The sequence below is a fragment of the Hyperolius riggenbachi genome, chromosome 3 (genome assembly GCF_040937935.1).
Source record: "Hyperolius riggenbachi isolate aHypRig1 chromosome 3, aHypRig1.pri, whole genome shotgun sequence".
In the NCBI taxonomy this organism is placed as follows: domain Eukaryota; kingdom Metazoa; phylum Chordata; class Amphibia; order Anura; family Hyperoliidae; genus Hyperolius; species Hyperolius riggenbachi.
In genome coordinates, this window is record NC_090648.1 from 444971202 (window position 1) to 444993748 (window position 22547).

Genomic DNA, 22547 nt, shown 5'->3' on the forward strand with positions numbered 1-22547 from the left:
GCATGCTTGTTTCAGGTGTGTTATTCAGACAGAACTGCAGCCAAATAGATCAGCAGGGCTGCATGCCAGGCAACTGGTATTGTTTAAAAGGAAATACATATAGCAGCCTCCATATTCTTCTCACTTCAGTTGTTCTTTAACCTGTAAGCTTTTAGTAAATAAGGCAAGGTGCAATTTCCGTGTAATATATGAACACCCACAATTAATATTGCATTTTGGATAAGTGTATAGATGTGTTATCTGATGTGGATTAGCTGTGGCCGGACCTCAACATTTTCTAGGATCCAGGCATTGGTAAACATAGCTGGGCTGACTGGCCTAGCTTGCTGCTGTGCTGTGCTGGTTGGCTGGCCTGATGCTATGCTGGCTGGTGGTCACCTCAACCCCACCCAGTATTTCCTGCTAATTCACAGTAAATTCAATTCAAAATCCAAAAAGCTTTATTGACAGGACCAAATACATTTAGCATTGCCAAAGCAAAACAAAGTATTAACATGGGTGGAGGGCGGGGAGATTGTGGGAATAAGGGAAGGGTATAGGGGGTTGGGTTATATAGTCCACAGGGTGTGGAGGATGTAAGTATTTCCTGGTAGTCTAGTGGTCCCCCTTAGTATTCCCTGGTACTATACTCCTCCCCCATTCCCGCACAGCATTTACCCAGTTGTGTAGTGCTCACCCTCCAATAGTATTCCCTAGTAGTCGCGTGGTACCACCATAGCCCCCAGAGTATGCCCTGATCATCTAGTGGTCTTCCCATCCCCCCACCTGGTAGTCTAGTGGCTACCCCACCCCCCAGAGTATTCCCTGGTAGCCTTGAGGTCCCTCCTTCCCCACACAGTATTCCCTGGTAGTCTACTGCTCCCCTCCATCCCCCCACAGCATTACCTGATACTCTAGTGCCCCCTCCCATGCTATTCCCTGGTAGTCTAAATAGTTGTCATTATATATAAATAGGCAGCGTGTACCCCTAAAAAAATATCTAGGCAGAGTTCCCTCAACTAGCTTTTGTGCTCTACTCCCACACTAGTAGTCCCTGATAGTCTAGTTGTCTCTCCCCATCTCCCCACAGTATTCCCTTGTAGTCTAGTGCCCCCTCCAGCATTCCCTGATAGTCTGGTGGCCCAACTCCCTCTTACATATAGTTCTCTTGTAGTCTAGTTCCACTGCTCCCTCCAGAAAAGGATTAAGATGAAATGGGGCCCTAGGCAAATAGCAGTTTTGCCCATCACTGATGGTCACCTATCTTTTTTTTAGTAGAATCTGGTATGGGGTAACTTTCACTAGGCCCCTAGATATTCTCCAGGCCCTAGGCAACTTGTGGATGATCTGGCTCTGCCTCCCTCCCGCATACAGCATTACCTAGTAGTCTAATGGCCACCATTACTCTCCCATACAGTTCACTAACAGTTTAGTGCCTCCCTCCCACCATACAGTTCGCTGGTAGTTTGGTGATCCCCTTCCTCTCCTATACAGTTCCCTGGTAGTTTAGTGCCTCCATACAGTGTTCCCTGTTGCTCTCCCTCCTACATACAAAGTTCCTTGGTAGTCTAGTGCCGCCCCCTTATTCATAAAGCATTGGCTTGGTAGTCTAAGTCTAGTGGCCCCACTCCCTCTCTCATACAGTTCCCTGGTAGTTTAGTGCCCCTCCTCCTCCTCTATACTGTGTTCCCTCCCTTACAATTCCCTGGAAATCTAGTGCCTTCCTCCCTTACAGTTCCGCAACAGTCTAGTGGACCCACTCTGGTACATCCTTCACATCCATCACCTACTTTCACGCCCCTCTGATTCCTATGCATGGCGACATGCAGGTGAACCAGAGAGCAGAGAGAAGGGCAACAGCTAAGGAGGATGTGAGGGGCATTAACCACTTAAGGACCACGGGCTTAAATCCCCCTAGTGTCAAGGCCATTTTTTACAAAATAGGCCACTACAGCTTTAAGGCCTCGCTGTAGGGCCGTACAAGTCAGCACACAAGTGACCCCCCTTTTCTTTCTGCTCACCAACAGAGCTCTCTGTTGGTGGGCTGTGATGGCTCCCAGGATGTTTTTTTTTTTTTTGCAAATATTTTTATTACAAGTAAAAATGGTCCACAGCGCTTATAAAGAATTATGATCTTTATTAGTATAAAAAATGATGCCTTGACCCTAGGCTAATAAAATAGCACCTTCCCCTTTAAACACAAATGACATGCAACTCTCCACTCACACAGTGCACACAGTTTCACTGCAGTGAGCATTCATGCAAAAAATGTAAAAATTGGGATCCCAGTAAAAGGTCAAAAAACAGGTTAATACCTCCAGTTCATGCATAGAGCCTCACAATGTGAGTATAGTCCATATCTTTCATGCAAATTTTTCCTCTATATTTGATTAGTTGCACAATAATAAAGGATGCTTCCTTGTCACTGCTGTTAATATTAGTTCAAGCACATATATGTAGTGATTCAGTATATGTTAGTATAGATGTAATCTGTATACTGCACCAGTCACTCCTTCCGTGAGCGGATCCCCTCGTTGCTGCCTTCCTTCTGCTTCCAAACTCACTGGCCTTGTGGTATATAGCGGAGGAGTCAGCTGGTAGTGTTTCAATATGGATAACAAGTCCGTATGTGCACCGCTGCCGTCCTCTGCAGACGAACGGTCTTACAAGCGGTGATCTCGTTCCACGCTGGTCTAGGCAATCCCACAGTGACGTCACTGAATGCGTAGTTACGTTAGGACACTGAAGAAGGGAGGCGTTACCTCCCGAAACGTCAGAGCTGTCCATCAAATGCCTCCTCCAGCTTATGAACGATCCTCCTACCCTTAGGATCCGCCCACTCCTCCTTTATAGCGGCTTACTCTACGAAGCTCATATAGATCCTTTCAAAGATTAAGCATAGTGAGCCTCTTCCACTTTTAATCAATCACAGTGTACAGAGCATCCCACTTTTGCATTCAAGTGGGACAGAAACACGAATCTTCTCCACATTAAAAGAAGGGGAAAACTTTTCCATAGATTATATTTCTTCTATTTTAAAAAAGCATAAAATTCAAAGTCACAGTTTAACCCTTTCGGAGTCATAGTATCCAATGAATAAATCCACAGGGATTCTGTACGTGATAGTCTTTTTATATAGTCCCCACCTCTCCAATCTCTCTCCACTTTCTGTAATCCACAAAAAGTCGTGTCTTGTATCGAGCAGTTATGAAATTTCTGATAGTGTGCAGATAAGGGGTGTTTCTCATTCCCCTTCTCTATATTATAAAGATGTTCTCCTAATCTTTTTTTCAGGGCTCTTTTAGTCCTCCCTACGTATTGTTTTTGGCAGGGGCAACATATCATATATACAACTCCTTTTGTGGAGCAGGAAAAATTTCCCTTAATAGGGAATGTGTCGCCACTGGAGGATGAAGATATTTCCTGTACTACTCTCACACCACAAGTGGCCACACACATACCACACTCTCCACATCTTCTGAATCTATTTCCTCCATTGCTTGATTGTGGATTTGTAACAGTAGGAGCTATTATTTGACCAATATTAGAACTTTTCCTGAAAATAACCTTTGGATGCTGTTCAAGATATCCATTCAAATACTCATCTTCTCTCAAAACATCCCAATATTTGTTCACTATTGTCTTGATTTTATACGCCTGTTCACAATAGTCAAATAGAAATGCTGGGGAATCTACAGACCAGTTCTCTCTACATTTACTCCCTGTTATCAATTCTCCTCTATTCACACTCATTGTCTCATTTATAGCCTTTTGCAAGGCCTCATCATCATAGCCTTTTTCTTTAAAGCGATTACTGAGAATTTCTATTTGGTTATCTAAATTCTCAGGTTTAGAACAATTACGTTTTAAACGTAAAAATTGTCCTTTTGGCACATTGACCAGCCATCTAGCCAGATGGCAACTATTAATGTCAATGAAACTATTACAGTCTACCGGCTTAAAAAAAGTTTTTGTATGTAATACAGCACCATCCAGAAACACTGTAAGATCCAAAAAATTCACATTGTTCATACTATTTTCCATTGTAAATTTAAGGTTATACTCATTTAGATTAATACCCTGAAAAAAGCCTTCTAAAGAGGTAGAATTCCCCCGCCATATAAAAAATGCATCGTCAATGAAACGGCGCCAGAACACGAGGCCCGCGCCGGGGCACATGGACCACTGGTTGAGGACATGTTCCTCCCAGTGGGCCATGTATAAATTAGCAAACGCCGGCGCGAACCTCGTGCCCATCGCCGTTCCCGTGCACTGTAAATAGTAATTACCATCATAATAAAAATAGTTATGTTTCAATATAAAATTCATAGCTTCCAATATAAATCCTATCTGTTCTTCATTCAAATTTTCATCCTGCAGTAGAAAGTGCTTGGCCGCCTGTAGACCTTTTTCATGTTCAATTACTGTATATAATGAACTAACATCAATCGTACAAAGTATATCTCCTGATTGCCACTTAAATTGTTCCAATTCTCTCAGAAAATGTCCAGTGTCTTTTAAATATGCTGGTGTCCTGACAACCTGCTTCTGCAAAAATCCATCAACATATTTGGATAGGTTAGCACTTAAAGACCCTATCCCCGATATTATGGGGCGACCTGGGGGGTTCTCTAAGTCTTTGTGCACTTTGGGGAGGTGGTAGTACACTGGTATAATCTAAAAACTGTGGTTTAGATTTATGCCCAAAATGCCCAAATTGAATACACCTAAATCCCATAAATCTAAACCACAGTTTTTAGATTATAGAACAGCCATGATGTTGGGGGGTAGAAACCATGACCCCAGTGAAAAGAAAGTAATGGGTTCACATAGAGATAGGAATAAGACTAAAGAGAAAGAATGTCCAAATCAGTCAACTCTAATTCCTTTTTTAGGGAAGGGGAAAAGACATCGAAACACATTAGAGGAAGGAGAGGAGGAAAGCACTCCAAAAAAACCCAAAGATTGACACGACAAATTATACCTGTACTTCCAAAAGGGATTTTTAATCTACGTAAGAAAGTCTTGACAGAATCAGAAATATTGATATTAAATAGAGGTTTAAAATTTGCACCTTCATCTAGGGCTAATAAATTTAATATGTTTGTGGATCTGAAAAGATTCATGAGAAAATTGTGTTTGAAAAAGCATTTTGCTAAGAATACTTATATGGAAAAGCAGGACATAATGGAATCAAAATATTGCCACACTGATTTGAAGCCAAAATCACAATTTTTCCCAACATACGAATATAGTAAAGCAATGACTACATTTGAAATAATGGTCACTCAAGAAATTAAAAGAACTAACTTCGATAGTAAATATAGAGATAATTTAACATGTGGGGAACGAAAAGCCATGAGGGCCCTAAAAGATGACAACACAATAACCATTAGACCAGCTGATAAGGGGGTAGGGGTAGTACTACAAGATTCGGAAGATTACATAAAGGAAGCATACAGACAATTAACAGATGTCAAAACCTACAGAAGATTGAGGGGGGATCCAACCGTTATGTATACAAAGAAACTAAAAGATTTCCTGGATGAAGGAAAAAGTATGGGGATAATTACCAGGAAGGAGTATGAATTTTTATTGGTAGTTAAACCTAGACTACCAGTGTACTACCACCTCCCCAAAGTGCACAAAGACTTAGAGAACCCCCCAGGTCGCCCCATAATATCGGGGATAGGGTCTTTAAGTGCTAACCTATCCAAATATGTTGATGGATTTTTGCAGAAGCAGGTTGTCAAGACACCAGCATATTTAAAAGACACTGGACATTTTCTGAGAGAATTGGAACAATTTAAGTGGCAATCAGGAGATATACTTTGTACGATTGATGTTAGTTCATTATATACAGTAATTGAACATGAAAAAGGTCTACAGGCAGCCAAGCACTTTCTACTGCAGGATGAAAATTTGAATGAAGAACAGATAGGATTTATATTGGAAGCTATGAATTTTATATTGAAACATAACTATTTTTATTATGATGGTAATTACTATTTACAGTGCACGGGAACGGCGATGGGCACGAGGTTCGCGCCGGCGTTTGCTAATTTATACATGGCCCACTGAGAGGAACATGTCCTCAACCAGTGGTCCATGTGCCCCGGCGCGGGCCTCGTGTTCTGGCGCCGTTTCATTGACGATGCATTTTTTATATGGTGGGGGAATTCTACCTCTTTAGAAGGCTTTTTTCAGGGTATTAATCTAAATGAGTATAACCTTACATTTACAATGGAAAATAGTATGAACAATGTGAATTTTTTGGATCTTACAGTGTTTCTGGATGGTGCTGTATTACATACAAAAACTTTTTTTAAGCCGGTAGACTGTAATAGTTTCATTGACATTAACCACTTGCCGACCGCCTACTTCATATTGGCGGCGGCAAAGTGGCAGCCCCAGGACCACGTAACGCAGATTGGCGTCAGGTCCTGGGGCACTCTCTGGCCGGGGATCGCGCGCTGGGATGCGCGCGCATCCACCGGCAATAGGCTCCGCCCACCCGCGACGTCAACCCGCCGGCCAATCGGAAGCGCCGGCGGGTTGTTAACCCCGCGATCGCCGCTACAAAGTGTATAATACACTTTGTAATGTATACAAAGTGTATTATACAGGCTGCCTCCTGCCCTGGTGGTCCCAGTGTCCGAGGGACCACCAGGGCAGGCTGCAGCCACCCTAGTCTGCACCCAAACACACTGATCTGCCCCCCCCTGCCCCCTGATCGCCCACAGTACCCCTCAGACCCCCCCCTGCCCACCCCCCAGACCACCATTTGCACACAATCACCCCCCTAATCACCCATCAATCACTCCCTGTCACTATCTGTCAACGCTATTTTTTTTTTTAGTCCCTAAACTGCCCCCTGCTCCCTCCTGATCACCCCCCCCACCCCTCAGATTCTCCCCAGACCCCCCAGACCCTCCCCCCCCCCTGCGTACTGTATGCATCTATCCCCCCTGATCAACTGTCAATCACCTGTCAATCACCTGTCAATCACCTGTCAATCACCCGTCAATCACCCCCTGTCACTGCCACCCATCAATCAGCCCCTAACCTGCCCCTTGCGGGCAATCTGATCACCCACCCACACCAATAGATCGCCCGCAGATCCGACATCAGATCACCTCCCAAATCCATCGTTTACATCTATTCTCTCCTCTAAACACCCACTAATTACCCATCAATCACCCATCAATCACCCCCTATCACCACCTGTCACTGTTACCCATCAGATTAGACCCTTGCGGGCACCCAATCGCCCGTCCACACACTCAGATTGCCCTCAACCCCCCCCCCTTATCGATTCGCCAGTGCATTATTTACATCCGTTCTTCCCTGTAATAACCCACTGATCACCTGTCAATCACCCCCTGTCACTGCCACCCATCAATCACCCCCTGTCACTTCCACCCATCAATCAGCCCCTAACCTGCCCCTTGCGGGCAATCTGATCACCCACCCACTCCAATAGATCGCCCGCAGATCCGACATCAGATCACCTCCCAAATCCATCGTTTACATCTATTCTCTCCTCTAAACACCCACTAATTACCCATCAATCACCCCCTATCACCACCTGTCACTGTTACCCATCAGATTAGACCCTAATCTGCCCCTTGCGGGCACCCAATCACCCGCCCACACGCTCAGATTGCCCTCAGACCCCCCCCTTATCAATTCGCCAGTGCAATATTTACATCTGTTATTCCCTGTAATAACCCACTGATCACCTGTCAATCACCCATCAATCACCCCCTGTCACTGCCACCCATCAATCACCCCCTGTCACTGCCACCCATCAATCAGCCCCTAACCTGCCCCTTGCGGGCAATCTAATCACCCACCCACACCAATAGATCGCCCGCAGATCCGACATCAGATCACCTCCCAAGTGCAGTGTTTACATCTCTTCTCTCCTCTAAACACCCACTAATTACCCATCAATCACCCCCTATCACCACCTGTCACTGTTACCCATCAGATTAGACCCTAATCTGCCCCTTGCGGGCACCCAATCACCCGCCCACACCTCAGAACGCCCTCAGACCCCAGCCCTGATCACCTCGCTAGTGCATTGCTTGCATCTATTTCCCCCCTCTAATCACACCTTGAGACACCCATAAATCACCTCCTGTCACCCCCTAGCACACCTACCCATCAGATCAGGCCCTAATTTGCCCCGTGTGGGCTCCTGATCACTCGGCCAAACCCTCAGATCCCCCTCAGACCCCCTTCCGATCACCTCCCCAGTGCATTGATTGCATCTATTTTCCCCTCTAACCGCCCCCTGAGACACCCATCAATCACCTCCTGTCACCCCCCTAGCACTCCTATCCATCAGATCAGGCCCAATACATCCTGTCATCTAAGAGGCCACCCTGCTTATGACCGTTTCCACAAAATTTGCCCTCTCATAGACCACCTGTCATCAAAATTTGCAGATGCTTATACCCCTGAACAGTCATTTTGAGAAATTTGGTTTCCAGACTACTCACAGTTTTGGGCCCGTAAAATGCCAGGGCAGTATAGGAACCCCACAAGTGACCCCATTTTAGAAAGAAGACACCCCAAGGTATTCTGTTAGGTGTATGATGAGTTCATAGAAGATTTTATTTTTTGTCAAAAGTTAGCGGAAATTGGATTTTTATTGTTTTTTTTCACAAAGTGTCATTTTTCACTAACTTGTGACAAAAAATAAAATCTTCTATGAACTCACCATACCCCTAACGGAATACCTTGGGGTGTCGTCTTTCTAAAATGGGGTCACTTGTAGGGTTCCTATACTGCCCTGGCATTTTAGGGGCCCTAAACCGTGGGGAGTAGTCTAGAAAACAAATGCCTCAAAATGACCTGTGAATAGGACGTTGGGCCCCTTAGCGCACCTAGGCTGCAAAAAAGTGTCACACATGTAGTATCGCCATACTCAGGAGAAGTAGTATAATGTGTTTTGTGGTGTATTTTTACACATACCCATGCTGGGTGGGAGAAATCTCTCTGTAAATGGACAATTGTGTGTAAAAAAAAATCAAAAATGTGTCATTTACAGAGATATTTCTCCCACCCAGCATGGTTATATGTAAAAATACACCACAAAACACATTATACTACTTTTTCTGAGTACGGCGATACCACATGTGTGACACTTTTTTGCAGCCTAACTGTGCTAAGGGGCCCAAAGTCCAATGAGTACCTTTAGGATTTCACAGGTCATTTTGAGACATTTGGGTTCAAGACGACTACTCACGGTTTAGGGCCCCTAAAATGCCAGGGCAGTATTGGAACCCCACAAATGACCCCATTCTACAAAGAAGACACCCCAAGGTATTCCGTTAGGAGTATGGTGAGTTCATAGAAGATTTTATTTTTTGTCACAAGTTAGCGGAAATTGATATGTATTGTTTTTTTTTTCACAAAGTGTCATTTTCCGCTAACTTGTGACAAAAAAAAAAATCTTCTATGAACTCACCATACCCCTAACGGAATACCTTGGGGTGTCTTCATTCTAAAATGGGGTCACTTGTGGGGTTCCTATACTGCCCTGGCATTTTAGGGGCCCTAAACCGTGAGGAGTAGTCTAGAATCCAAATGCCTCAAAATGACCTGTGAATAGGACGTTAGGCCCCTTAGCGCACCTAGGTTGCAAAAAAGTGTCACACATGTGGTATCGCCGTACTCAGAAGAAGTAGTATAATGTGTTTTGAGGTGTATTTTTATACATACCCATGCTGGGTGGGAGAAATCTCTCTGTAAACGGACAATTGTGTGTAAAAAAAATCAAATAATTGTCATTTACAGAGATATTTCTCCCACCTAGCATCTGTATGTGTAAAAATACACCCCAAAACACATTATACTACTTCTCCTGAGTACGGCGGTACCACATGTGTGGCACTTTCTTGCACCCTAAGTGCGCTAAGGGGCCCAAAGTCCAATGAGTACCTTTAGGATTTCACAGGTCATTTTGCGACATTTGGTTTCAAGACTACTCCTCACGGTTTAGGGCCCCTAAAATGCCAGGGCAGTATAGGAACCCCACAAATGACCCCATTTTAGAAAGAAGACACCCCAAGGTATTCCGTTAGGAGTATGGTGAGTTCATAGAAGATTTTATTTTTGTCACAAGTTAGCAGAAAATGACACTTTGTGAAAAAAAACAATTAAAATCAATTTCCGCTAACTTGTGACAAAAAAAAAAAATCTTCTATGAACTCACCATCCTCCTAATGGAATACCTTGGGGTGTCTTCCTTCTAAAATGGGGTAATTTGTGGGATTCCTATACTGTCCTGGCATTTTAGGGGCCCTAAACCGTGAGGAGCAGTCTTGAAACGAAATTTCTCAAAATGACCTGTGAAATCCTAAAGGTACTCATTGGACTTTGGGCCCCTTAGCGCAGTTAGGGTGCAAAAAAGTGCCACACATGTGGTATCGCCGTACTCAGGAGAAGTAGTATAATGTGTTTTGGGGTGTATTTTTCCACATACCCATGCTGAGTGGGAGAAATATCTCTATAAATTGACAATTGTGTGTTAAAAAAAGAAAACAATTGTCATTTACGGAGATATTTCTCCCACCCAGCATGGGTATGTGTAAAAATACACCCCAAAACACATTATACTACTTCTCCTGAGTACGGCAATACCACATGTGTGGCACTTTTTTGCAGCCTAACTGCGCTAAGGGGCCCAAAGTCCAATGAGCATCTTTAGGCTTTACAGGGGTGCTTACAATTAGGCACCCCCCAAAATGCCAGGACAGTGAACACACCCCACAAATGACCCCATTTTGGAAAGTAGACACTTCAAGGTATTCAGAGAGGAACATAGTAAATCCGTGGCAGATTTCATTTTTTTTTGTCGCAAGTTAGAAGAAATGGAAACTTTTTTTTTTTTTTTTTTGTTACAAAGTGTCATTTTCCGCTAACTTGTGACAAAAAATAAAATCTTCTATGAACTCACCATGCCTCTCACTGAATACTTTGGGATGTCTTCTTTCCAAAATGGGGTCATTTGGGGGGTATTTGTACTATCCTGGAATTTTAGCCCCTCATGAAACCTGACAGGTGCGCAGAAAAGTCAGAGATGCTTGAAAATGGGAAAATTCACTTTTTGCACCATAGTTTGTAAACGCTATAACTTTTACCCAATCCAATAAATATACACTGAATGGGGTTTTTTTTATCAAAGACATGTAGCAGAATAACTTTCGCGCTCAAATGTATAGGAAATTTTACTTTATTTGAAAACTGTCAGCACAGAAAGTTAAAAAAGTCATTTTTTTGACAAAATTCATGTCTTTTTTGATGAATATAATAAAAACTAAAACTCGCAGCAGCAATCAAATAGCACCGAAAGAAAGCTGTATTAGTGACAAGAAAAGGAGGTAGAATTCATTTAGGTGGTAGGTTGTATGACTGAGCAATAAACCGTGAAAGCTGCAGTGGTCCGAATGGAAAAAAAGGCTCTGGTCCTTAAGGGGTTTTATGACTGCAGTCCTTAAGTGGTTAATAGTTGCCATCTGGCTAGATGGCTGGTCAATGTGCCAAAAGGACAATTTTTACGTTTAAAACGTAATTGTTCTAAACCTGAGGATTTAGATAACCAAATAGAAATTCTCAGTAATCGCTTTAAAGAAAAAGGCTATGATGATGAGGCCTTGGAAAAGGCTATAAATGAGACAATGAGTGTGAATAGAGGAGAATTGATAACAGGGAGTAAATGTAGAGAGAACTGGTCTGTAGATTCCCCAGCATTTCTATTTGACTATTGTGAACAGGCGTATAAAATCAAGACAATAGTGAACAAATATTGGGATGTTTTGAGAGAAGATGAGTATTTGAATGGATATCTTGAACAGCATCCAAAGGTTATTTTCAGGAAAAGTTCTAATATTGGTCAAATAATAGCTCCTACTGTTACAAATCCACAATCAAGCAATGGAGGAAATAGATTTAGAAGATGTGGAGAGTGTGGTATGTGTGTGGCCACTTGTGGTGTGAGAGTAGTACAGGAAATATCTTCATCCTCCAGTGGCGACACATTCCCTATTAAGGGAAATTTTTCCTGCTCCACAAAAGGAGTTGTATATATATGATATGTTGCCCCTGCCAAAAACAATACGTAGGGAGGACTAAAAGAGCCCTGAAAAAAAGATTAGGAGAACATCTTTATAATATAGAGAAGGGGAATGAGAAACACCCCTTATCTGCACACTATCAGAAATTTCATAACTGCTCGATACAAGGCACGACTTTTTGTGGATTACAGAAAGTGGAGAGAGATTGGAGAGGTGGGGACTATATAAAAAGACTATAACGTACAGAATCCCTGTGGATTTATTCATTGGATACTATGACTCCGAAAGGGTTAAACTGTGACTTTGAATTTTATGCTTTTTTAAAATAGAAGAAATATAATCTATGGAAAAGTTTTCCCCTTCTTTTATTGTGGAGAAGATTCGTGTTTCTGTCCCACTTGAATGCAAAAGTGGGATGCTCTGTACACTGTGATTGATTAAAAGTGGAAGAGGCTCACTATGCTTAATCTTTGAAAGGATCTATATGAGCTTCGTAGAGTAAGCCGCTATAAAGGAGGAGTGGGCGGATCCTAAGGGTAAGAGGATCGTTCATAAGCTGGAGGAGGCATTTGATGGACAGCTCTGAAGAAGGGAGGCGTTACCTCCCGAATCGTCAGTGTCCTAACGTAACTACGCATTCAGTGACGTCACTGTGGGATTGCCTAGACCAGCGTGGAACGAGATCACCGCTTGTAAGACCGTTCGTCTGCAGAGGACGGCAGCGGTGCACATACGGACTTGTTATCCATATTGAAACACTACCAGCTGACTCCTCCGCTATATACCACAAGGCCAGTGAGTTTGGAAGCAGAAGGAAGGCAGCAACGAGGGGATCCGCTCACGGAAGGAGTGACTGGTGCAGTATACAGATTACATCTATACTAACATATACTGAATCACTACATATATGTGCTTGAACTAATATTAACAGCAGTGACAAGGAAGCATCCTTTACTATTGTGCAACTAATCGAATATAGAGGAAAAATTTGCATGAAAGATATGGACTATACTCACATTGTGAGGCTCTATGCATGAACTGGAGGTATTAACCTGTTTTTTGACCTTTTACTGGGATCCCAATTTTTACATTTTTTGCATGAATGCTCACTGCAGTGAAACTGTGTGCACTGTGTGAGTGGAGAGTTGCATGTCATTTGTGTTTAAAGGGGAAGGTGCTATTTTATTAGCCTAGGGTCAAGGCATCATTTTTTATACTAATAAAGATCATAATTCTTTATAAGCGCTGTGGACCATTTTTACTTGCAGTTTTATACGAAGGTCTGGAGGATTACCAAGTCCACATAGCTGCTGACATCTCCATAGGCGCGGATATCTCTTTTTTCTGTACAAATATTTTTATTATTTATTTTATAATACATTTCACCTTTTCTTTTACAACCCTTTTCCTTTTCTTTCTACAACCCTTCCTTCCTCCCTACCCCGCCAGCCAATCAGTGCGATCGGCTGTCATAGGCTTTAGCCTATGACAACGGATCACTTTGGTGTTTCCCAGGGGGACAGCCGTGGCACATCTAGAGCGATCTACGGCAGCGCTGTATAGACTATAGACGCGGTTTAGCCACCTAACAGTCTCCAAGCGGCCGCTGGTGGACTGATCGTCGCGCTTCAGATGTCCTGCAAATCCCGCCCCAGGACTTTATTCCAATTGGCATTAGGCGGTCCTTGGGCTGCCGCCACATTCATTTCACGCCTGTTGGTATGACGTGGTTGGCAAGAGGTTAAGAGACTGGAAGAAATAAGCCTGCGTATCTTAATTTAACCACTTCCCTGCCACAGTTTATTTACCCTCAAAAACCAAAGCAATTTTCACATTTCACACTCCTCCCATTCACTCGCTAATAACTTTATCACTACTCATCACACCAAAATGATCTATAGTGTATATAGTTTTTTTGCGGAAAAAAATAGGTTTTCTTTGGGTGGTATCATTTTGCTAATAATTATTTTATTTCCTATGTATTTTAAAGAAAATAAGAAAAAAAAAGTAATTATTTCTGTTTTCAGCCATTATAGTTTAAAAATAAACAATTCTTCAGTAGATAAATTCCATACATTGTATTTGCCATTTGTCTTGGTTTTTACAACATTCAAATCATGTTCCTAATACAATGTATGACAACAATATATTATTTGGTAATAAAGGTGTTTTTTTTTTTTATTATTTCTCACCTATCAATAATTACAAGCCCTTATTAGCAAAAATAATAGTAATATACCCTCATGACTAGGGGTGCTCATTTGTATTCTTTTTGAAATTTGAAATTTCCGCATTTCTGATCGGAAATCCGCAATCCTGAAATAAAATTTAGAAAACGGAAATCGTAAAATGGAAATTGGAATTCCGTAGAAATCCAATTTAGCATAACTTGGTAGTTTTAGCCCAATCGCAGAACTCGGAAGCAGTGGATCAATCTGAGAATGCAGAATTTTTCAGCAAAATTCGCAGTTTTTCCCGATTTCTGTTAATCTGATTTCCGTTTTTCTGATTTCCACTTTTCCGATTTTTTTTTTTTGTATTGTCTGATGCAAAAAGGACTAATAAAATACTCAGCGAAAATTGGAAATTGGAGAAAATAAAAATTGGAAAAACAGAAATTGGAATTTCCGCTGAATCGTAAATGGGCATTTACGACCATCCTTACTCATAACATATATCTTAAAAAAGCTTAGTCCCTAAGGTAATTATTTATGAATTGTATTTTTTAAATGCTGTCACTTTTTGTCTGGTGAGCACAGGAGGAGCTGTATGGGGCACACAGGCACCTGAGAATCATCGCAACATACTAGCCCCAAGTCTATCCCCCCTTAGCGATGTGCCTGTCTTCCAGTTTTAGCACAATACACTCCTCCCTGTGTCTGACTGTAACTGTCTGCTGTAATTTCTTAATGGTTATTTATCCTGTCGTTTATCTTACAGTGAAAGCCTCTCCATCACCCTCAGCATCTTATCAGAGCAATGCTTCCATTACATGTACACTGTCCCATGTGTACCCAGGTATTGGCCATGTATCACTGGTGTGGGCCCAGGAGGAAGAATCTACATTTATCCCAGTGAAGAAACACAATGTAACATCTCATTCTAAGCAAATCTCCCACACTGTAACTGGCATGAATGAATCTTCAGTAAACTGGACATGTTTGGTATTCAGGGACAATTCACTGGTAGCTGCAGCTCCGCTCACACTGAAATATATCAGCACTCAGGAAATTCACCCAACAACCTCAGCAGTGCAAGGTATTTAATTCATATAATACAATGATACATTTTATTTAAAAAGAAGCCAAGCTGAAGCAGAGGTTTAGAAACATATACTTACCTAAGTTAAGGGGAAGCCTCTGGATCCTAATGATTTCTCTCCTGTCCCCTATTGCCACTCGCAGATTCTCCAGCTGATTGGGGCTGAGCTTCTCCTCTGGCATGAGCACAGCCGTGGCTCTAATCAGGTTACCCACAAGCCTTTGTCGGTAATCTTGGCAGGGGTAGGATTCAGAGACTTCCCCCACCTTAGGTAAGTACATTATGTGATTTTATACTTCAGCTTGGGTACACTTTAACCTCCCTGGCGGTAAGCTCCCTTGCAGAGAAATCTCTTGTCTCTTTCTGAGCCACACAAGAACTTTATGTCCTTTAATTAGTCGTCAGTAAGAATTATGCTATAGTCCAACTGCAAAAAAAACAAAACGTCATTTAGAGCCCCAGATTCTTAAAGTGAACCTTAAGCCTAAAAAAAAGAGTTTTACTCACCTGGGGTTTCCCTCAGCCTCCTGCAGCTAATCGTTGCTCACATAGAGTCGCTCCGATCCTCCTGTCCCCGCCGGCGGCTACTTCCGGTTTCGCCGCCAGCCGCCGACAGGCTGGGAACGCGAGTGTTTCTTCGCATTCCCAGCATCAATATCTCACCCATGCTGCTATTGCGGTCTTCCTTGCCGCAATGGGAAGTACGGCAATTGTCTATGCTGTAAAGATACGAGATGTGCACCACCTGAAACTACGGATACTGGAAGCCTGTGCTAGCATTTCTCCCGTGGTGTTGCTATCAGTGTGTGAAGAGTGGGAGAAGAGGGTTGCATTGACAATCCAACACAATGGGAAGCACATTGAACACATATTATAAGTGGTCAGAAACTTGTAAATAACTCATGAAAGAATAAAGTTATGTTAAAACCAAGCACACCATTGTTTTTCTTGTGAAATTCCTAATAAGTTTGATGTGTCACATGACCCTCTTCCTATTGAAAAAACAAAAGTTAGATTCAAAATGGCTGACTTCAAAATGGCCGCCATGGTCACCATCCATCTTGAAAAGTCCCCCCCCCCCACATATACTAATGTGCCACAAACAGGAAGTTAATATCACCAACCATTCCCATTTTTATTAAGGTGTATCCAAATAAATGGACCTGTCAGGATCACGCAGAAATCTTACCACAAGTCGGTGGTTTAATGGCCTCGTCATCCTCCGGTGATCCGCAGTCCAGATGGGACTTACCGAAGCAGGACGCACGGTACTCCGTGCCCCATCGGGAGTCAGCACTTCCGGGTGGTCCGTGTGAAGGAACGCGTACTGACGCGTCATCATGGTGGTTGCCGGGGACAGGAAGGGCGGAAGTGCAAGCCGCGACTGTGGGCAAACAAAGTACGCATGCGCCATTCCTGGCGGACAAAAGTACGCATGCGTCAAGATGACAGTACGCATGCACTGGTCTTGGCGGCCGTTAGTACGCATGCGTGGCGCGCAATTCAATTGGAAGACCAGCCCTCCTCCAGTATAAAAGGCGATGACTCACAGCACTCCACGCTGATTCCTCTGTCAGCTAGTGTGTGAGTTAGCCTGAAGCTCTGCTTGTTTTCCTGATTGATCTTTGATACCGACCCGGCCTGTTTCTAGACTACTCCTGATCTGATCTACCCGGCTTTGACCCTTGGCTCGTCTCTGACTCCCCCGGATTGCTGCCTGCCCTGACCTCAGCTTGTTACCGGACCTGAACCTTTGCTGCCTGCCCTGACCTCAGCTTGTTACCGGACCTGAACCTTTGCCGCCTGCCCTGACCTCAGCTTGTTACCAGATCTGAACCTTTGCCGCCTGTCCTGATCTCAGCTACTATCCGGACCTGGATTCCTCTGTCACAGTTACCCCGGATCTCTAATCCTTCAGTACTACTGGATCCTCATTCAATCATCCATCCTCCACATCGAGGTGTCATTTGTTCTCCTGACCACTGTTGGAGTCCTTCCTGGGTGCAACCTGGTGGGCACTAGGCATCTAAGTAGTCTGTAGCCCACTAGGGGTTGCGGCCCATCACCCCCTCCTGGGGTACTCTGGTGAAGACCCGTGGTCACTTAGACTCTGCACTCGGGAGACTCTCACTGCAGTGGAACGGTCAACGGTACACTATCATAACAGGACCACCCTGTACACTGAGTGGCCAAAAAATTAGAGCCATCCTCTAATAACGAGTTGGTTCACATTTAGCTCTGATCACAGCTGATATTCTCATTGACTCAACAAGATGCTGATACCATTGCTGAGGAATGTTGGCCCATGCTGACATAATTGCAGCTCTAAGTTGGGTCAGATTGGATGGTGGTGTTTCCAAGCTTTGAAGTGATCTTTTGACTACTTCCCACAAATGCTTAATAGGCTTGAGGTCAAGGGACTGAGCTGGCGATGGAAGCAGGTTAAACTCTGATTGATGTTCCTCAAACCAATTTGAGACAGATTGAACATGGTGACAAGGTGGATTGTCATCATTCCTGGGCCCACAACTGGCTTTGTTTCCTATTTTCTGTGATACCAAAGGCACTCTTGATGGTCTCCTGCTGCTAAAGTCCATGTTGTTGTGCATTGGGAAATGCTTTGTAATGTACCTGCATTGAAATCCGCTGTATGTTGTCATGTTGTTGCCATTCTGTTGCTGCAGACTATGCAATCTACTTGTCTTTCACCTCTCTCATTCACCAGCCTTTTTCGACCATAATAGTCCTTATCGCTTGAAGTTTTTTCTTAACTGCCACTCACTAAACACCCGAGATACTGCTGGGCATGAAAATTCTAAAAGTCATTGTTTTAGGTAAACTAGCAATAGCTCTTCTTGCAGCAATGATCATCCCTCGTTCAAAATAACTTCAATCTTTTGTCTTACCCATTTTGACATTTATTTCCGTGACAACTACATCGTCCAAAACAACTCTGCGTAGTTACTGTACATTACTCTTCGTCACCATTGGACTGGTTTACCTTCAAATAAGGGATATCTCTAATTTTTAGGGTATACATGTATTATGAGGGCCTACCTGAAATATCCACTCAGGGTAAATTCACTTAATTTTCCCTTCTACTCCATAGATTTGGTAAGATTTTACAAAACAGATTATATCATTAGTGGGCAGCCTTGATTGTACAATCTTTTTTTCTAATGAATTTACTTTTTTTTTCCAGCATATGCTAAGCCAAGTGGACGTCAAGACCCTAATAAAGCCATCATAGTTATACTCTGTGTCATCTTTTTCCTATTTCTGGGTCTGGCAATAATAGGATTCTTTCACCGACTGACATCAGGTATGACTTTTTAAAAAAAAACCTATTTATAAGGAAGAAAAAATGTGGTTTATTTTCTAACGCCGATTACAATAATGATACACTTGCTCACCTACCTTAAGGTGTGCACAAACCTAACAACTGATGTCACCCATTGGGGATTGGGACCACATCCCCCTGGGCCACATTGCTGGGCCAGCCTGTACAGACGTGTGTGTGTGTGTGTGTAGGGGAGGTGGGAGGCGGATGGACAACGGAGCAGCGCATGCCTGACATCATGTGGAGAAGTGGTGTCTTCACTGAAGTTAGCCCCTGCTCGGCCAAGTTGTTCGGCCAGGTGGTTTGCTTGCCGAGCAGCCGTCACTGGTCAGGGGTCTCTGTACACATACACCTACATACAGACGAACAAGCTCCTGGGCTCATATGTCAACAAGGAATACACATCTTTATTATATCAAAGGTGACAGATTTCTTAGTGAAAAATACAACTGTATTTGTGATTGCACTTAAAACTAATGGATATAAAAAACACAAATTAGACAGATTGCTTCATATGCCAGTCCGCCTGAACAAATAATATTGCTCACCAGTATTAGTTAAATGCAGATATAGGTAATGGTTCTCTGGCCAGATACATTGTACATTCCCACCACATTCATCCCTGCATTCACCCATTAAGGGACAGCATGCTGTGCGTATTATAGTTGGGGGGCTCACTTACATTTGAACGTAATCCCAACCATTCTCTATGTGTAAAAATGTATACTAAAGGTGCGTACACACGCCGGACTGGAGGCAACGACGGGTCCGTCGTTACCTCCCGCTGGGTGGGCGTGCCAACGACAGTCCGGCGTGTGTACGCACTGTCGGCGGACTGATACGGCTGCTTCTGATCAGAAGCAGCCGTATCAGTCCGCCGACAGTGCGTACACACGCCGGACTGTCGTTGGCACGCCCACCCAGCGGGAGGTAACGACGGACCCGTCGTTGCCTCCACTCCGGCGTGTGTACGCACCTTAACACTGCAGAGAGCAGCACAAGATAGCTTATCTCTGTCTCATCGGCAAAGGCGGAAGACGCTATCTGCCTCTGTTTTGATCCCTCCTCACTCCTTCTGCTAAATAGCCGTGGGAAGCAACTGAGTCATTTTAGCAGAAGGGGGGGGGGGATTGCAGACTCACAGGCCTCAGAGAGCTTTAGCCAGCAATAATTACAATCACCATTAGCCTGAGATACAGTAAGCTATCTTGTGTGGGATTGCTTTTATATGTTTTTTTTATGTAACTAAGAATAGAGTAGCTACTGAAATTTTAATTTTTGGAGTATAAGCCCAACCTTTTTTGGCGACTTTTGTTTACGATGACGGTAGTCCGATAAGGAGATATCTGTCATTTGTCAGATGTGTCAAACAACTTTTATCAACTTTTATCTAGCATGTGTGCAGGGCTTAAGCCTCATACACACGCTCAACAAAAGTCTTTTAAATGCATAATTATCAAACAACTTTTGTTGTTGAAACAAACCAAAAAATGTGTTTGCTATTGTTCAAACAACTGATAAGATGCAGCTCAAGTCAAACCAACTGTTGGATTGAACTGAGCTGCGTCTTATCAGTTGTTTGAACAACAGCGAACAACTTTTATGGTTTGCTTCAACAAAAGTTGTGTGATAGTTGTGCATTTAAGACTCTTGTTGAGCGTGTGTATGGGTCTTTAAGCTTTGTAAATTTGCATAGAATTAGCATAAACTTGTCCGAGAAGCATATATTGCCATTTGTACCTTGGCATTAGAGGGCCTTGTCCCAGCTGTGCTGGCGGGTTCCCGTGTACATGAATATACAAACACAATCTAACTGACTTCTGACATTCTGCCATAGCACTATTTCCCTTGCTGAAAAAGCTTGTGTCAGTATAAAGAGGAGGGAAGAGAAAGCCAGAAGACTCCAGAAAGTACTATATAGGTTAAGGCTAAATCCTTCAGTAGATAACTCTCACTTGGGCCTAGTTCACATTATAAATCGCTATTGCAATCGCTAAGCGCTTTTGTGAGCGCTTTTCAAAGTGTTTTTCCAGGCGATTTTTGAGCAATTGGCGATTTTCTCAACCTCTCCTGTAAGCGCTTTTGTTTAACGATTAGCATTTTTTTCCTTCAGTCAATCCGGAAAATAACTCTTTCACTTGGAACCGAACCTCTTTAATGTTATTTTTTGCAAAAGTGCTCACAAAATCATTTTTCCAAGCGCTTAGTGATTTTCCTATAACTTGCATTTAAGCGCAAATGCTCAGGAAATGGTGCAGGACCCCCGTTTGCGATTGGAAAGAAAGTTCAGCGCTCATGTGAGAACATTCACATTGAGATTCATTGCACAAACGCTTTTAAAGCGATTTTAAAAATCACCAGTGCTTTAGAAAAATCGAAAGTGGTCATAGTGTTAACAAGCCCTGAAGCTGGAAAATTAACGATACAATCTTTTTCATCCAATCTTACCATTTCTATGTAATATACTGTAACTGCCTAAATTATCCATTGAATGTATTCACTCTGTATTCACTGTTTACCCTTATACTACATAGATTTGGTAACATTGGGTGAAAAAGATTGTATCGTTAGTGGCCACCTTACGAGTGATCTACTAATAGTCAAGGTAATTATATATCTTAGAGCAGCAGAGGGAGCCATACTATTCCAGGAAAAAAAACACATATTTAAGTAGAAAAATACTTGTTCTACTTAACATAAAATATGTATTGTACTGTCCACATTTTGATTTCAGTGAATTTTATATAGTATATAAAGAGAAAACAGTTTCAGGCATTTTCCATCTTTATTGCCTCTGACTGAAGCCAATCCTGATGTAATTTCCTCCCTTACTCTTTTTTTTTCTCCTAGAAACTGCACTATCATATCTACCTTGCCTCTCCTCGGCAATGTACCAAATAGAGCCAGGCTGACTGAGATAAGATTTATTACTAGAGAAACATTTATGATTATATTGGAATGTTTGAATTGCAGGCTCAGGTTGTAGACTGCATAATAAACACAGAGCAGTGGGTAAATGGAATTTTATGGCTGACAATCCCACTTTAAATGTTACACATCTTTATTTTTATCTATTATAGTTGCAAGAGCTTCAAATATGCAGGGCTTAAGTTCAAACTTGGAAGAAATCCAGTATGCCTCTGTATCATTTCATTTGCAAAAAAACGGTAAGCTGGTTTTGTATTTTAAGGATTTTAGGATTTGGGCAGTAGTTGTAAGATGTGAAAGGTCAATTAGAATGCATTATTGATGCTATTATAGTCACCTGAAAATTGGTGAAATTGATAAGGGACTACACTTTGCTCATAGGGTCTGAAGTCTCAACTTACTAAACCCATATTATAAACCCATATAAACATTTAACTAAATAAGGGCCGGTTTCCACTAGTCGTGGACTAATCCTGCAAGATGCACACTAAAACTTGAAATGATGATATTTGAAGTGATGATATGTTTCCCTCTGAAATTGTGGTGAAATCCCTCCCACAGTGTGGTGTCAGGACCATGGTGCTGACATCACACTGTGGGAGCCTTGCTGCATTGTGGAATATAACGGCTGTTTCTAACTGCCAAGCAACCAGAACCTCCCTCTGTGCATATGTATAGCTATATAAAAAAAGCATTTTAGCCTATAACATTGTTAGGGGGTGTGGTTATAGACAATGGCCTCAATTCACTAAGCTTATCTCCTGTCTTTAATAACTCTTCTGAGCTGTTTCTACAGTTATCACCATGGTGATAACTGTAGAAACAGCTCAGAAGAGTTTTAAAGACAGGAGATAAGCTTAGTGAATTGAGGCCAATGGCAGTCTGTGCTGTCTGTTTTTTTCATGTCTGCCAGCAGTAAAGATGATGACCTGCAAGCTGAATGTGGATTAAAA

At 42.6% G+C, this 22547-nt stretch overlaps 1 protein-coding gene across 1 annotated transcript in view; it reads left to right on the forward strand.

Moving 5' to 3' along the window:
- The window catches only part of LOC137561656 (uncharacterized), a 34349-nt gene that overhangs the window by 4276 nt on the left and 7526 nt on the right, over positions 1 to 22547 (forward strand). The window contains exons 4-6 of the mRNA XM_068272970.1: positions 15006 to 15323; positions 18529 to 18648; positions 21747 to 21833. Coding sequence (XP_068129071.1) covers positions 15006 to 15323; positions 18529 to 18648; positions 21747 to 21833 — 525 coding nt within the window. The remainder of the gene's footprint in view (positions 1 to 15005; positions 15324 to 18528; positions 18649 to 21746; positions 21834 to 22547) is intronic.